The sequence below is a fragment of the Saccoglossus kowalevskii genome, chromosome 6 (assembly GCF_978046115.1).
Source record: "Saccoglossus kowalevskii chromosome 6, keSacKowa6.1, whole genome shotgun sequence".
Classification (NCBI taxonomy): domain Eukaryota; kingdom Metazoa; phylum Hemichordata; class Enteropneusta; family Harrimaniidae; genus Saccoglossus; species Saccoglossus kowalevskii.
This window is the reverse complement of record NC_140646.1, coordinates 18848948-18866307: the sequence shown is the minus strand read 5'-3', so window position 1 is coordinate 18866307 and position 17360 is coordinate 18848948. Positions and strand designations below refer to the sequence as shown.

The window sequence follows — 17360 nt, the reverse complement described above, 5'->3', positions numbered from 1 at the left end:
TTAAAATAATGTCTGGTTGCCTATGAGCAGAGAGAAGGTTGTAATAGAAAAGACGGCGTGTCAGGAGTACCTGCCCCTGTATGAAAACCGTCATTGACTTTAGAAAGCAAATAGTTCATGAAAACAGTGTCAGGATGCGAAGAGGGTCTTTGCCCAAATTGTCAATATTGAATAGCGTGGTGGCAGTAAAACAAGGTCATGCCTTTAAAGCGTCTTGTGGTTGGAAATTACCCAGTGTGGCATTGTGGTTTCCTAAGTGGCGTGTAGCACAGATATGTGAATACTGGCAGCTGGATTTGTTTGCAACCAGTGGAATTAAAGTTATTATGGATTTCTTTCCATTATGTTAAATTCCTGTCATGGATAGCATGCTGTACAGAGGAATCTGAACACCCTGATCTGGTCGTTTTGAACATGATGCATGCTTAACGACATGGACCGGTAGAATGTGCCATGCTGTTACATACATTACAAGCATTGAATGTTGCTTTGGTGAAAATAGAAATGTAGAGCATTTAATCGTTGTGTGACTAATCAAATTTTATGTTATAGTTATGAATAAGGCTGAAGCCCTAGCTATAAATTGATGGTTATATTCGTAGTAAGCCAACAGGCACATAACTAGTTTGTAAACAGATAAACTTTAAATAATAAGTACTCTTGTTAATTATTTGTCCTGAAAAGGTTTTTTTTCAAACTGAGTGCTTCGTCGCCCATGATAACATGGCGTTGACTGGGGTATGTATAACCAGGAATTATCAAGCACGTCCTTAGCAAGATTATCGTTCTTAGCTGCCATAATGCCATATTATCAAACAAGATTCACGTCCTTAGCTGTCATAATGTCGCGATGTACTACTGGTGACACCACCTTAACGTGTTGGATCTGTTTTGAAAAAGTTATCAGCAATCTGGGAGTAAATGTTCGAGTTGGCATATTGCTGTTGGTTATAAATTAAACTGGATGGTTGCTCACGAAAGACAAAACAACAACGGGCGTGGGGACACTGTTGTTGCTGAGCATTGACGATATTTGTAAAATGTGTAACTGCTGTTCGGAGATATGAAAACATTTCAGGAGTGTCATCTCCCCCCGCTGGTACTTGATTGGTCATGTTGAGGTGGAGTCGTAAAAGTCCCTGCAGTACTAACGAATAGGCAAGCATAGTTGTCAACATATTTCAGTATATAGTACTGTACTGTACTGTCGGCGATGTTTCTTTGTTACAAGACTAATTCATCAGACAGCGTGTAAGGTATAAGACTGTATGTGTGGCTGAGTATTTCCCTGTGCTTTACCTCTTGATATTGGTGCCGTTGTAAACATGTAGTTGAAGGCCAAACAATTATGCCGAGTATATAAAATAATGAGTTGAAAACAGAAATGTATTGAAAACAAAATGATGTTCACTGAAGCGTGGCTAAAGACAAAGACACACAACCGAAATTAGTTAGAGTCGCTACGGGGGGTGCAAAATTGAAACTGATTGGTCCGAAAAAAACTGCTGTGATTCTTGATCAGGCCCCAAAATCAGAGCATTTTACAAAATCTATTTTAACAAGCCAAAATCACACTTAGGGTTTTCATATTGAAATAGTTTTCACAAAAACAAACAGTTAGCAACAACAAATAGCGATGACCGGCACAAAGCAGGACTTAAGTTGAACACAAAAAGGGGTTGACCCTGACCCTGGTTGAGTGTGCAAAGGACTCAATAGGAGTATCATGTCATGTATTGCCATATATGAATATGTGTCAGCACTAGCACTTGCAATTGCTAAACAGTGACATTCAAACAACAGTGACATTCAATGTCCGGAATTGTCTCTGGCACACAAACATTTAAATAAACAATGCTTTGGAAAGGTGGAAAAGTTGTATCAAGATCATGAAGTGGTTTGAGAAAACCACAAAGTTGAGTTGGAAGGCAAAATTGTTTGAACATTTGTGAAGTGGTTTGAGAAGGCAACAAAGACACCTGCAAAGTTAGAGAAGCTGTTTTGGTCGAAAAGTTTTATGAAAGTTCTGAAAGTGGATTGAAAGCCAACAAAGACGTTGCCCAGCAAGAAAATTGGCGTTGGAAACAAGGAAACAATTAATTAAGTTGTCTGTATGTCGTGAAATACATATGCAAAGTTAGAAATCTTATATTGGAAACCTAGAAAAGCTATGGTGGATGGGAAAGTTGTATGAAAGTTGCTTTGAAAGACTGGAAAGTTTACAAACTTTTGCCGATTTTTCAAACAACACTGACCATTTAAAGTAACATTCACGACCTTGTTGTGATCATATCAAACCGTTTTACAAAGCTTGATAGAACATACTTTTGGGAGCAACCCTTGTCACATTGGGAAAATACTTTATAGTTGATTCAAACTGCTTTCCATACTTTGAGTTGGCTTTCCGTCTTCCAATGAAATATTTTTAATTTTGTTGGCAGTTGTTTGAGTTGTTTTCAAGGACTTTGAATTTCCAATATATACTACTTTTTTATAAACAATCTCCTCGACCAACATTGCAAACTTTCAATCAAATTATTCCACAATACATACAAGTTTCCATTGTCCAACTTGCAGACAACTTTTTCATCATTTTCAATCACTTTCTGAATCTTCTCACTACTTCTGTCCCTTCTTCCAGGCATGTCTTTTGTTCATTCGGCTTAGAGCCCGAACATGCGAAACACTAAAAAATATAAACCTCAATAAAACGCAGCGTCGCAATCCAAAAAATGAGTCTAGAGGTGACTATTCAAAAATAATCGATATCGATATGCTGTGGATGCCGATCGGAATATAGTCTTGAAATGAAATCAAAACAAATGTGCTCAAAGATCTTTTCAACCGTCGGTCAATCGGTGGCAGTTAAGTGTGTGATAATGGCCATCAGTCTCAAACGGTAAATCACTTTACCGCCTCATCGCAATCAAGTCATAATATATTATGTTGTCAACTGCGTTTGATGTAAATCAGCTACCGTAACCATAAAGTGCTAGGACCACGCAAACACGTAAAGCAATCGCATTTTAAAACCAATTCGCTCATCATAACAGAGAAATTAGTCTTTATTTTTGACTGTTAAGGTGTACTTAATGACGATCTGTTGTTTATCCGGGCATTATAAAACATTCATCTCGGAAGATCATCGCGCTTCATTCACATTCACATTGGCCAATTTACTGCCATGCATTCTAAACACATTGTGAATTGTCTAGACGTTTCGTAAAACATTTATAAATATTGTACAAATTCATGGAAACAGCAAATTCTCACAATGAATGATGAATAATGAATGAATACAGCTGTCCCTTAAGTTAAGACAGAATCCTCTAGATGCTGATCCGTTGTAGATTTATTATATGGATCTTTTTTTTCCGTTTTAGATTTATTTTTGCAGACAGAGACATAATGTTTACTTTATCACTGTCAGAATATACTTATATGACAATCTGCATACACAGAGCATTGTTCTCGCAATAACTAATAATTGAACACTCCTAGTGGGAATGAGCTCCCCTACAATTTGAAATCTGGAATTTTCATAAAACAGGCTTAATTATAAGTAATTTTGTAAATTTATAAGCGCTCACCAGCACATATAAAATTGATTTATATGTGAAAATTTATAGTAGAAAACGCTTGTCCTATCATGCTGTGTAATATGGTCAGCAAAAAAAAGGAGACATTTGATTTACTCGATGTACATATGATTTTACTGCAAACAATTATTCTTTCATTTGGCGTTCAGATTAAAAGTTGTATTCGGAAATAATGTATTCATAGATCATGATTGGTTAGCAAAGTATAAACATTATATACAATCTGACATAACTAGTAGAAAAACACAGAAAATGGATAACGACAAGTATGTTAAAGCGGGAGTCGTCATCTGCGCATGCGCAAGATGGCCATAGCGTGTCATTGTTTACAAACAAGCGTCTACCCATGAGCTTTTGCATTGTTAGCATGTGTTGTTATCGCTGCTTGGTGACGACCCTCCCGCTTTAAGATTATTCAACATGACTATGGATCGGAATGCATACAACAGCGAAGTCTTGTAAATGTTTCACTTTACTTTTTTGAATGTTAAATTAAATTAAAGCTTAGACCATTAAAAAGTAACGACAAAACAATAACTACACAAGGAATGGACTATCTATAACAGCACTCCCGCCAGCAAAACTTCCCTCATTGGACGATACTGTCTTAGTTCTTAAAATATGGCCGCATGTAGAATTGAAGGGTACATTTTCACCATTACTGAAACATAAAAACAACGTGAGTTAACAATTCATTCATTTGGTGATTGGATAATTTGCTCCTTTAGTATCAGTTAGAATATTTTTTGGTCACAAATCATAAATGTTTCAAAAATATTCGTGATATTGTAATACAAACTATTCATTATTATAGCTTGATATTCAAACTCTGATCAAAAGTTTCCACCAAAGTAACACGATGTGATTATGTGTTAATATGAGGTTATTACGAGAATACCCCCAAAGTATGCAGTACAGCGGAGATCGATGCGACGGCCTTCCAAGAATACATCATGGGAATGCTGAAATCCAAAAAGTTTAGAACAGAATCAGCGAACTCCTTTGTGTAGAATCCGGTCAATCTCTGGTGGCAGCAATGTTTGTTTTTATTATTAGAGGGCGCTTACATGCGTAATCATTCCATATTTGGAATTCGCATTTGCTTATATGATAAGATCAAAGTACCCCCGAAATTATGGCACGTGTGTCTTATGGCGTTACAGTGACAGATGTATAATAATGTTTAATACTTCAATTCACATCACACATTTCTTACCTGATAATTGCACCAAATATTCCAATTTCGCTGACCATTTTTCGGATTTCAACGTCCTTCTCACTTTGCACTGTATAGTTAGTAACTACAAGTGGTTCAATTTTGTCCATCAAGATGTACCCAGCTCGGCTTTTGTCTTCACCGATCTGTTCCAGCTTGGTCTTAATGTCCTCGCCAAATAGGTTATTACCTATTCATAGAAGATAAAGATATATTTGCAATTGCATGTCAATAGTGTATTAAGCATATCTCTAATTAACACATTTCCAATAGCTAGTAACTACAAAGAACTGTCCAAACCCACCGTTAAACGAAAGGTTACCATCCAATAACACAAATGTGGTAATGGTCACTGGAAGGGCATATCCCAGAAGAGGAAACATATTTGTGTATGTAATGCATAGATAATTGATGATGTGGTTGTACAGGAAATTGAAGCTGAAACATAAAGTTGTTGTCACTATTACCAGAATATAGTTTTGCATTATTTGGTTACTGTACATGTGACTGAATTGAGAATGACAAAGTTATTGTGAATGAGAGAATTTCAAAAAAGTGAATGGAAATTCATCCGTGAATTGACCCGTGTAGAACATTCCCTCTGAGACGACCTAGACCTTTTCTTGACAGATTCTGAGTAAGGTGTGACCTCCTGACCCCCGATACACATGCAATCAGCATGTGACCTTGAAATGACCCTGACCAGGGGGCCTTGAGATGACCCTGACCTGGAGCTTTGAGATGACCCCGACTCAGCCTTCTGGGGGGGGTGTTTTAGTCCCACCCCCCTCACTGTTCAGTATCACCCATATAAAAGCAGCAAAACGTATAAACCTTGAAATGACCTTGATCTGAACTTGAACATTTCTGGAAAACATTGGCCCATCCAGTTCATGTTTAAAGACAATATGTACTGAGAAATCCTAGCTTCCAACTGATACAGTTATCTACTGGAGTCCATACATTATACATAGCCCATATATAACATATGGCAAAAATAAAAAAAATAAATAATAACGAAATAAACTTCCACAAAAATGGAGATATCTTCACCAAATGAACAAACTTGAGTGAGAACTTAGTTCATGTGTCTACATTATGAATTTCAAAGTAATGTGGCAGGTGGTTTCGAAGAAGAAGTTAAAAATAAGCAAATGTTGTTTTTTTCAAAATGCCCTAAAAATAAACACTTGCAAATGATGCCATGAAAACAATAATTCTGAGTGTAATCAATGTAAAAAACATTCGTGGCACATTTCAAAGCAATCTGACAAGCGGTTGTGGAAAAAATCATTTTTAACCATAAATGACAAAAATATTTCCAAAAAAATAGAGGTTTACATGTGATGTCATGAAATGAACAAATCTGACAGAGCACCATCCCAGGAAGGTGTTGTATGAATAGACTAATGATTGATGGAGAAGTAGTCGTCGTAGAAGTTGATGGACAATGTACGACGGACGGACGACGACAGGTATGGTCTTCGATAAAAGCGGAGTTAAACATACACGGATCCATGGTATATATGAAGTGATGGCATGTGTTTCAAAATGAGTGAGCACATGTGAGCACATGTCGCAATCGCCATATATCAGTCATAATCAATTGTTTTCTGCAAAAAATCGGAGAGCATCATTATGTAATTGGTGGGATAAAGTCACATGACGTCGTTACCATAGTTGCCTTAGTTATTATAAATTAACATAAAGTAATATTTAAGTGCATTGAATATGTTTACCTCCACCTTCCCGTTGTGGTTTCAATACATATATGTTTGGGTTCTTGAGAGCTTTTTGAACAGTTTCTGACCCTTCATCATTCTGAAATAATATAGAAAAAATAAACAGTGAGTCATGGCATGGCTAGACGCATTTTCTGAGGTGTGACTTGTTTCATCGTGTTCATATGTTTCTATAAGTTGGCTGTAATCCTATTTTACAGCGATCCCACAAAGTGACGTAATAATTACTATTTTAATCATATAAAAGATTAGAAGCACTGATCACTAATCGTATACGGGTTTTAACAAAGTACATTGACAGATAACAGTACATTTACACATATACATAGGTCATAGTACGATAAAATCTATACCAATGACCTGTATGATTGACAGCTGATGAAGGTCAAAATGTGAATATATATTGCTTGTATTTGTTTTTGTTGTTTTTTTTTACAATTCCTAAAACATAATTATTGCATCTTTTTATTGACGAGGCATTTTATATCATTATATCTCATAGCTCTATCAGCCAATCGGCTTTGCGCATTTGGCGGTCAGTATATTCGCGTATTGACTTCTCAGCGGTCAAAGACGTCGTATTAGGCTTCTGCGCTTGTGTAGGCGTTAATATAGATTTTAAAAAAATGATGATTCACCGTTAATGTTTATCGATGCCAGACAGTCGTTCGTAGCCAGTTGATAACTCCTACAGCAAGTCTCAGAAGTATTGGGGCAGCCAATTTGCAAACTCGCTAGCGAATTGGCTAACTGCTTGGGTTTTGACTAAACGGTTGGCTTTCGAATCTCGCTGCCGTCGTCTTGTGGTCACACCCACTTAAGGCGAATCTATATAACAGTATGGGGACGATCCTCATATTTTAGGAGCTATTCGGCAACGGTCTTACAGTTGGATGGCGATTTCGCTTTCAAATATACCAGGGAAAGTGTTCTATGCTCTTCCGTGTCCACACAAAAACGACGAATGAGGTCGATGTTTTCAGCGGTTGGCTTAATATTACCCCAACAGATCGTTTGAGTGTGAAAGTTTGTTATTTTCTCCCTGACTTGTAGGAAACTGTTTCTCAACTTGTCTATTTAGTGTCAAGCAGTGTTCAAGAAAGTTAACCTCATATAATAAATATCTGTACACGCCAGCTGACTGTGGCCATTTTCTGGCTCAAATCATTCAGGGGAATCCAGACATGAGGATGCGTAAAAACATTGCATGTCCCCTAATGCAATATAGACTCGCCAAGAGTGGACGCGATCACAAACCGGCGCCAGCAAGATTCGAAAGCCAACCGTTTAGTCAAAACCCAAGCAGTTAGCCAATTCGCTAGCGAGTTTGCCAATTGGCTGCCCCAATACTTCTGAGACTTGCTGTAAAATCTTAAATGTGACAGAAATTTTGGAAGGGATTATGAAATATAAATCCATACAAAGTGTGATGCAACCGCAACTTGTGAATGGAGAACATTCTCGATGTAGTCATTGAAAACATGGGCAGGAGAGATATTTAAATGCCGTCTTTTACAAAACAAATTTCATTCGGTATAATAATACAAATATTGACCCCAGCCTCGGTCGATATACAGATTTGTCTATTTGGGTCGACACATCTGCATATGACTTAGCCCATATAAATATGCTCTAAAATCTAAAGTTTGGTGCTTCGTGAAATATTTCAAATATTTGTACGTAACTCTTATCTCCTTGAAACATATAATTTGTTCACTTATTTGCAATAGTGGGGATAGATTGCTAGAATAGTATGCATAAACTATGTAAGATACTAATATATCAAGTTTAAATTATACACACAAGTAGGCAGGATGGAAATAGATAATTGGACTATTTCTTTTCTGTTTATCAATACGTATAAACACCAAGCATATATTTGTTTGTGCTTGACATTGTGGGAATATGTGATATGGTGAAAATTTTCTTTTCTTTTACAATATCGAGTGTACAAAAACCTAGCAATGGCTGGAAATAAGAAATACCTTTAGCTTACCATGTCGAGTGTATAAAGTCCAGCAAATGTGTTTCTAATTCGCTTAACGGCGACCTCTCCATCAGGGAAATATTTTTGAAATCTTTCAACGGCGCCAGCTCTAGATAATTCCTGTTGAATCTTTTTAGAACCCGCTAAGTGATAACTTATGGGTGGACATTTGATAGCCTGAGATTTCTCAACCATGAGACGTGCTTCCCACTCCTATGATAAACAACAAATCACAGCACAATTCGAACAATTGTCAGTTTTCATTAATTTGGTAAATTTATTAAACACAATACGATATTGGATTCAGTATATGTGATTCTGTTTTGATTGTCGGTATCATCTGCGACAATCCCGGAAACAATCTAAACATGAAATTAAGGTACATGTGCCATACCTTTTCTGTTGGGTAATGTTCAGGTGAATACCCATACCTATAATACACTATTGCTATTTCGTATTTATCTCTGTTGAATTGAAAAAATACAAACAAAGTGGATTTAATAATACATCAGGCAATCATATGATCAGGTAATCCCATTACTATATTGGTTGTCATAGAAAGTCAGTGAATTTACGAACATATAAAAACGCAACGTAGGAAAACGGGCGACCACTGCAAAGCGCCTCAGTACTTGTACACAACAAGCGTCAACAACCTAATATATAGACGATTTCAAAAAGCGTTCAATGAATGCGAACTTAAAGTGATCTAATGGACATGCGTAAACCGAAGTAAATATATGGTGTGAAAGTTGAAGTAATAATCGCAGGAAATATAGTCGGCGTTATAGTAGTGTTATAAAAGTATAATATTATGCATTGAATCAGGCGGTGATTCGCTGATCACATTGGAAAGTGCACGCCACTTTGACAACTCAAATCTGTTTAAACCAATGCTCACATGATAAGTTTATTGTCTTCTATTTTAGCTCTTTCAACAACGTCTTTGAACAATCTTCTTATAATCGGAATAGATTTATCGAGATTTCGAATTTCATATTCCAACCATCTTTGGTCCATGATATTCCACGACACTTCTTCAATGAGAAACAAGATGGCGGCTCTGAAGATAAATCAACAAAATGTATTAAGCATATATAATATATATATAGAATACATGCGATTTCTTGGGTTTCCGACATCACTACAGAAAACAGTTTGGCAGTGTTATTAGCTGTGGAGGACAAATAAATCTTTGTTCCCTGTACTTCTTTCGTGAACGAAATAAGTACAAAATACCTGTAAATCAACCGATGTACATGATGTAAAGGCGCCATAGACAACGGGAAAGCGCATAGATGGTGGATTATATTATATGGATCACAACAAAAATAAACATTAGACATACATTACGCTGTATATAAGGGATTTTTGGTGGTATTTTTTGAGCGGTAGAATTAGGGCAGCATTGACAAATCATAACTTAAAGCACAGACCAATTCCTTATGAGTGTCATAAAACCAGACTCATATTTAAAGTACTGAAAAATTTAAGAATATGAATAATTAGCATTAACGCATTACAAATAAATCCTGTTCATTCCTCTAAAATAGATAATTGGGTAGACGATATATGTGACGGCGTTGTTCGCGCATCCCACTGCTTCGGCCGTACATAATCATCTAGTCTCTGAGGGTGCCTTCTTAAAACTGGCCAAACAGTGCGGTTGGTGTAGTGGGTACTGAATTTCCAACTGCTACCACCTGCAAAGTCATGTTAGATGTTGGGTACCTACACATACTTTTGTACAATGTAAGTGCATCGTCAGTACCAGCTTTTACATGATATTGTGTGCCATGACGTCATGTACGATCACATGGTCTGCAAATACAAGTACAAACTTACTTGTTGTTGCCATACAGTTTCCAAGCTTCGACAAAGCCTTCAGCCATTTTACCCACGGCTTTACTTTCTGGTAAACTACTTGCAATTTCCGATTTTCCGAGATTTTCCAGATTAAACCTAAAACAAACAAACAATAATTAGGGTATTTAATTGTGATATTTAAAGCAGTCTGGTGGCGATTACATCCCCATGCTTGTGTGGGTTGGGGGGTTCTTATTCCTTCAGTGGACACGAATTGCTGGTAGCTAATGGGTTTGCTATTGTTCGAACGCCTTTATAATTGCCATGTAACATAGAATACTTAACACCCAGTGTTACTGACCTATGAAGACGAGTACACTGGGTTCCAAGTCCTGCCAAACCACTGGCAATGGTATTTACTTCAACTTGTTTCAGTTGTATTTTGTCTGTTGATATGTCCGTTCCACCAGTGCAATCAAACATATAGTCACATCGTAGCATTCCCAACATAATGGACTGCATTGAAAGAACATGAAAGAACATAAGAAACCACTGTATTTGAAATGACTTAAGATATGGTGCACTGGTTGTATTGGTGGTAAGTAATTAAAGCGAGGGAGTCGTCACGTGCGCATGCGTCAGATGGCCATAGCGTGTCATTGTCTACCAACAATCGTCTACCCATGAGCCTTTGCGTTTTTAGCGTGTGTTGTTATCGTAGCTTGGGGGACTCAATTCCCTGGCGTGCACAGGTGACGACTCTCCCGCTTCAATGTAGAGTGCATTGCTGTAAAGATCACTTGCATGTTTCACACATCATTGAATGCTGTGAATTATGTAATTTATGATTACAGTAAACTGTGTATATATATATATATCAGTATATCATGAATCAATCTGATTAAAATCTGGGTTTTTTTATGACCCTTTATATTATATTTATTTGTATTTTAGTTTGAATATGTCGATTTTTTGTTTTTTCTTACCGTTAATCAGTTCTTAGTAAATCGTGTCCCAGTCGCCTCTAACTACGTCTAACAAAAAAAAATAATAATAAATTGGAGCCTCATAACTATATCGGATTTTAATCAGATTGATCATGAATATCGTTTATCAGAATAATTTTCTTTGCGGCATACCTGACATGGTATATTATTGATATAAACTTCTTCGTAAATGTCAAACAGTTTCTTCTGGAACTCATCATGTTGCATTGAACTGTAAATAAATAAACAAACAAACATGGTAATATTGTGTGTATAGCATTGCCGCAACCATTGTGTTTTATACAGTCAGGTGGAAAAAAAACATCTTCGTGTATGTCTAGAAAACGGAACGTAATTTTTTTGTATTTCACATTCAATGTTGACACATAGCTGCATATTTTTAGTTTTTAACGCCCTGTTTACGTTCACAGTATTACTCGTTTCATACAAAATACAATTCCGATCTACCATGATTACGGAAGACTTTCGGAAGTTTTTTTTTCGAGAATCATGAAACCCCCTCAATATATATATATATATACTTCATAAATGGTAGAATTGCCACTCAATGTGCATTTCACCAGTGTATCATTAAAACCGACATTTATTTTATATTAGGTATTCATGATGTAAGTATCCGCATTGTACCAAGATTAACATGTGAATACGAATGTTTACAGTAGCTATTATGAATACAGCCGTGGCAGTTACAGTCTATATAATGATTTACAGTCGTACTGCCTGGACGATGCCAAGTGTAATTGCTGAGGGAGTGTACAGTTGGTATCAGTAAGACGATGATCTACTATTTCTTTCCTTCCTCTGTACATCTGCCGTTTTAATAAATCGTCACATATCAAGTATAACAACACACATGATAACAAAAATGGAAGCACAGATTATTACACGTGAATTTATACGAAGCGCTTCTGTGACGTCATTATGACGTAGGTGGGCGAAAACAATGACTCTTATTTGTGAAATCATTATGTATTGTTCGGAAACTACGAATCACGTATTTACGTCATGAAACACTTCGTCGTAGAGGGCGGAACTTATATGAATAGTGTATTTACCTGGATAGTACTGACTTGAGAAATTGGTAGTCACGACTGATACCATGCATCAATAAATGGAAATCATTTTGTACATCAAAGGATTGATAAAATAATTTCTTTGGCACAGGAGATGGCACTAGGGTATGTGGCGTGAAGCATACAACATCTGATGAGAGAGGTGTCTCTCGTCTTCTCATTACTATTCCATGTACATTAGCAAAGTCTTTACTCTGAGCGACTACGTCATCTAGGAGTGATTTCTCCAATGGTAACGAGATACACGGCTCCATCATAATAACTGGCGTGACCAAGCAAAGCAGCGGGGATCGGTATCAATCTGAGCAATAAAATGAGATTTCGTAATTACATTGTGGTTTCGTATATTAACTATGAGAGACATAAAGATAATATAATACGTGAGGGGCGTTGGTTGTAATTTTAATGACGGCTCAGTAGACCGACAGACCATTGTTGCGACATGGAGAAACAATTAGTTACTAAAGTCGCAAATGCAAATATTACTTTGAAACCAAATAACGTTTTTTTTTATATATGTTATTTATTATTTAACCAGAGGTGTAATTGTCCAAACACATATTTGCAATTATTAAAGTTACAATATCTGTTCATTTATATGTAATTGAAGTAGGACGGTATTCTAACATGCCGCATTACGTAATCAAAGACTAGTGTTTATCTGGAAGCGACCGCGTACTGTCAGATTGCATACTTTGCGGTATCCTCACAATAACCTTATTATTATACATCTCTTTTTTCCAATGATATATCATGGGAATGCCGGAATCCAAAAAGTTTACAACAGATCTAGCGAACTTCTTTGCGTGAGGGGGGGGGGGTAGGTTTGCGGGCAAACTCTGTGGGATGTCATGTTTGTTTTTATTATTAAATGACGCTTACGCGCGTAATCGTTCCATATTTTGAATTCACATTTCCTAATATGGTAGGATGCAAATACCAAGTGCAATACCGTAACAAGCAGTCTGTCGGCTGAGATAGCTCCGCTGTTAGCAATGATGCACATTTCAATTAAAGAACTGAAGATACTAATAGAAAATGAACAATATTTATAGTATCATAGCAATCGGACTTGCTATTTTCAACAAGAATTCGAAAATATCACTTTTCACTAAAAATATTCATCAAAATTAGATAATCGAAGATACCACGAAATGAAAAAATCTGAGAGAGATCCACATGTAGTGCCTATATATGTAATGTCAAAGCAATCAGATATCACAATGAAATAGACAAATCTGAGAGAGGACTACCCAATGTACATATACACCAAGTATCAAAGCATTCAGGCTTGTAGTTTTCAAGAAGAAGTCGAAAAAGTTGAAACGAACGCCGACGGACAACCACTCATATGATAAGTTACGCTCGACAAAGTCGACAGCGGAGCTAAAAGTACGACACACCATTCTTAAAATAAAAATATAATCATTCAATAAATGTAGAATAAATAATTAAACTGAACAAATAGATGCTTAAAAAAACTGGGTATGCAGATTGACTCAAGCTGAACTCACCATGTGCATATCATAATAACTGCAATCTTGTTTTGCAAATGTCAAGAAGGTGTTTTTATGATCTGGTCAAACTCTAACATAACATTATGCGTTTACTGAATAGATCACCTGAATCATTCTTCAAAGTGAGCCGTGAACAGACTCAAGTGACTTCGATATAAGGATTTGTTGTGAGGATTATTATCAATAATAATTCTTGGCTATTAGGAGCTCCTTTCAAGGTCATCTACATCGGTCAAGTTCATAGTCATCATACATGTCAAGAATCGAATGAATATGTAGTAGTGTTTATTTTTATTGATACCGTATCCATGTTAAGATATTATTGTTAAGTTTGTCAAGAGGTAACACTATACTATACTTTAAACCAAACTAATATACCTATTTTTTTTCATTTTTTTAGTTGCTTTCAGACAAAAGAGCCAAACGAGCCAAAACAGATTTAGTAAATAACGAATTAACAATATACTAGTACTTCTATTACTATACTATTTCCAACCTTGAGAGTGCTATTAAATGAAAGTGCAGTTACTAATCACGTTATATTCAGCATGAAGCGCGTCCCTGGGAGTGTGGCGATTTGTAGTGACGCTGGTAATGAAAGCGCTCCTTCGGAATGTCCTGTTCGCAAACGTAACCCGAAGCAACAGCGATAGGCAAAAATGCTTAGGTTAGTCTCAGACTAGTCTGAGGGTTAGTATACTAGAAATAACACATGAATATTTTCTTTCTTGGCTGAAATAAGTTGTTAGTAGTAACACTGTAGCCAGAAATGGAAAAAACAGTACCACGAGCATTGCTGTGGTGACTCTGAACTCGTATTGTATTGGTGTTGCGCTTGCTCAGACGAGTTTTAGAATTCATACGCGTAGCGCGTACAAGACGTGGCCGTGCGCGTTTGCCTAACGCTCTTGTTTCCAACATTTTCATGGTAAGTATTTAGTGTTCATTTCTATGTAATTGCGATTCTTAATTTCTATGTCTAAAATCATATTGCTGCTGTGGACGGCGACAGATTGTTTTGTTCTGTGGCTCTCTGACGTTTTCTTGGTCGCATTTTGTATATACCAGTATGACACTGATAAGTAAGTAAACTGTTGACATACAGTCAACATGAGACTCGTTTCCGAATAATAATCAGATGTTTATGCTAGAGAACACAGTATACTGGTCTTGAAACTGCCAAGTACACAGTGTAGTCAAATCAGTAAGCAAAAGATACTATAGACCCTGTGGTATACATGTGTGAAACTGGAATTGATGAACAGAGTAATATTAATATTAGACACTCTTTTAGTTTAAGTTACATTCTATCACTCTTGGGCCCAACTTTAGCCATGGGAACTGTCAAGTACTAAGGTAACAACTGTGATTCTATATCACAAGATGATGACAAGTTTTAAGGGAGGTTCCCCTATAAAGTAATTAAAACTGCCCATCTTCCGTAAACAGATACACATGAGAAACTATGTGTTTATTGTTGCATTACCAATGACATTGACCAACAGCTGCTAAACTAACATTTAGTCAGTCCTCGGTGAAACTTTTAGCAGTCAACAGCTCAAGTATGAGGCTCCTGCAAGATGACACTGTACGTTGTCCTGTTACATACAGTCAATGATAGCTGGAAAGACCACAGACTTTAGGGGTTACAAATGACTCTGTATCCAATGATGGAACCTACTCTATGGAGGCTACCTATTCCTGATCTTTGCCAGTACCTTTGTGTCACTGCTTGACTACTTGCTGTCTGCTACCGCATTGAGCTCCAGATCTGAACTTGCTACAATAACTTTACTCAACTGCGCACAGCTACTCTCCTCATCTCCATTGTGTGGGAGAACTAAATGTGTACACCGTGGGCTTGACTTTCATCACGTGATCATCACTGAAGTTTGACACTGACTCTTTATTACCATTTTTCACTAAGCTGATCAGATAAGTCGTTCTCTTTATATGCTAGCATATATTAATTGTGATAGGGATATTTAGTATTAAATCTAGTTGTTATTATTTTATTTGAATGTGTATTGTGCTTTATTATGTCAGTCTGCCCCTATAAAAGTTCCATCTTGCCTTCCCGACTCCTTCAGAGACCATTTTGAAATCCTAGCCTAGACCGCCAAACCACGTCTACCACAAATGGTGGCATAACGGTGGGATAAATTGATGATTAGAGAAGGCTGGGAAATGACTGACGTAATGATGAACAGTACTCACTTTGATAACCCTTTCGTACAGAGAGTGTATGCATTAATTTAGACTGAGTGTTAACTTGGCTGTGGTGTATTTCAAAGTTTTATATTATTTTATTGTCAATATTGTGTGTGAAAATGGCTGATGCGATGAATGGGAATGATGTCACTTGTGAACCCGGAAATGATAATAAGGAGAATGATAGTGGCAGTGAGAGTGATAGTGATACAGAAATTGAATTTAATCTTGGTAAGAATGTGAAGCAGGATGTTGCAAATGAGACAGGTGTTAGTCGTAAAGAGTATGAATGTCTTAATGAGTTGGTTCAAGAAATGAGAGAACAAATGGATAGACAAGCTAGTGGGATGGATGAGCAAATGAGAATTAATAAAGATCTTGAGAGTAGATTAGAGGCCAGTGAGAAAGACAGATTTGTCTTAGAATGTGATAGAAGATGTTTGGAAGAGAAACTGCTAGAATTAGAAGGGGTGGTTGAAAAACAGCGAATGATAAGTGGAAGGCGTGTGCATCAATCAGATGATTTGAATTTACCATTTAGTAGAAAGGGTGTGTCTGCAGTTAGAGGCCAAGGGGATTCTCAAACTGAAAGCGCTAGATATAGAGAGGCCCTAAACACAGATAAACTTGATGGGACTAAAACAAATACATATGATAAGTCAGAGACCAGAAGGGGCCCTGATAAATCACACCAGTATGCTAATATTCAAATGAAACATTTTGATGGTACTACACCCTGGGAAGATTATTTGGCTTTGTTCAAGGGAACTGCCTTGTTACATAAATGGGATGCAGAACATAGAGGATTACAATTATTTGTAAATTTGTCAGGTGCTGCACTGCAAACAGTTAATGATGAACATCGAGCAGATCCAGATAACGGTCACAATTATGATTTTGATAGATTAGTAAATATTTTAGAAGCTCGTTTTGGGACTGCGAACCAAAGTACGCGATATTTAGCAGAGTTCCGTGCATGCAGGCGGATGCCCGATGAGTCCATAACAGATTTTGGCTACAAAGTACGCCATTTAGCGCGTTTAGCATACCCAGATGCGAGTGTTAAAATTATAAATAAAATGTCTGTCGAGCAGTTTGGAGATGCTGTTGGCAATGAAGGTATAAGAGAATGTTTGAGTGAACAAACCCCTAAAAGTATGGAGGATGCAGTGGACATTGCAAGGCGCAAGGAGATTTACCAG

General features: G+C 36.9%; 1 protein-coding gene across 1 annotated transcript; it reads right to left on the bottom strand.

Moving 5' to 3' along the window:
* Window positions 1-3695: 3695 nt before the first annotated feature.
* LOC102805863 (glutathione synthetase-like) lies at window positions 3696-12684 on the bottom strand. The gene is made up of 10 exons (XM_085500782.1): window positions 12413-12684; window positions 11490-11568; window positions 10712-10866; window positions 10390-10506; window positions 9446-9607; window positions 8939-9008; window positions 8554-8757; window positions 6555-6636; window positions 4816-5005; window positions 3696-4260 (listed from the first exon to the last, which is right to left on the bottom strand). Exons 1-10 carry the CDS (start codon window positions 12682-12684, stop codon window positions 4137-4139), a joined length of 1455 nt encoding a protein of 484 aa, XP_085356908.1. The 3' UTR covers window positions 3696-4136.
* Window positions 12685-17360: the final 4676 nt, after the last annotated feature.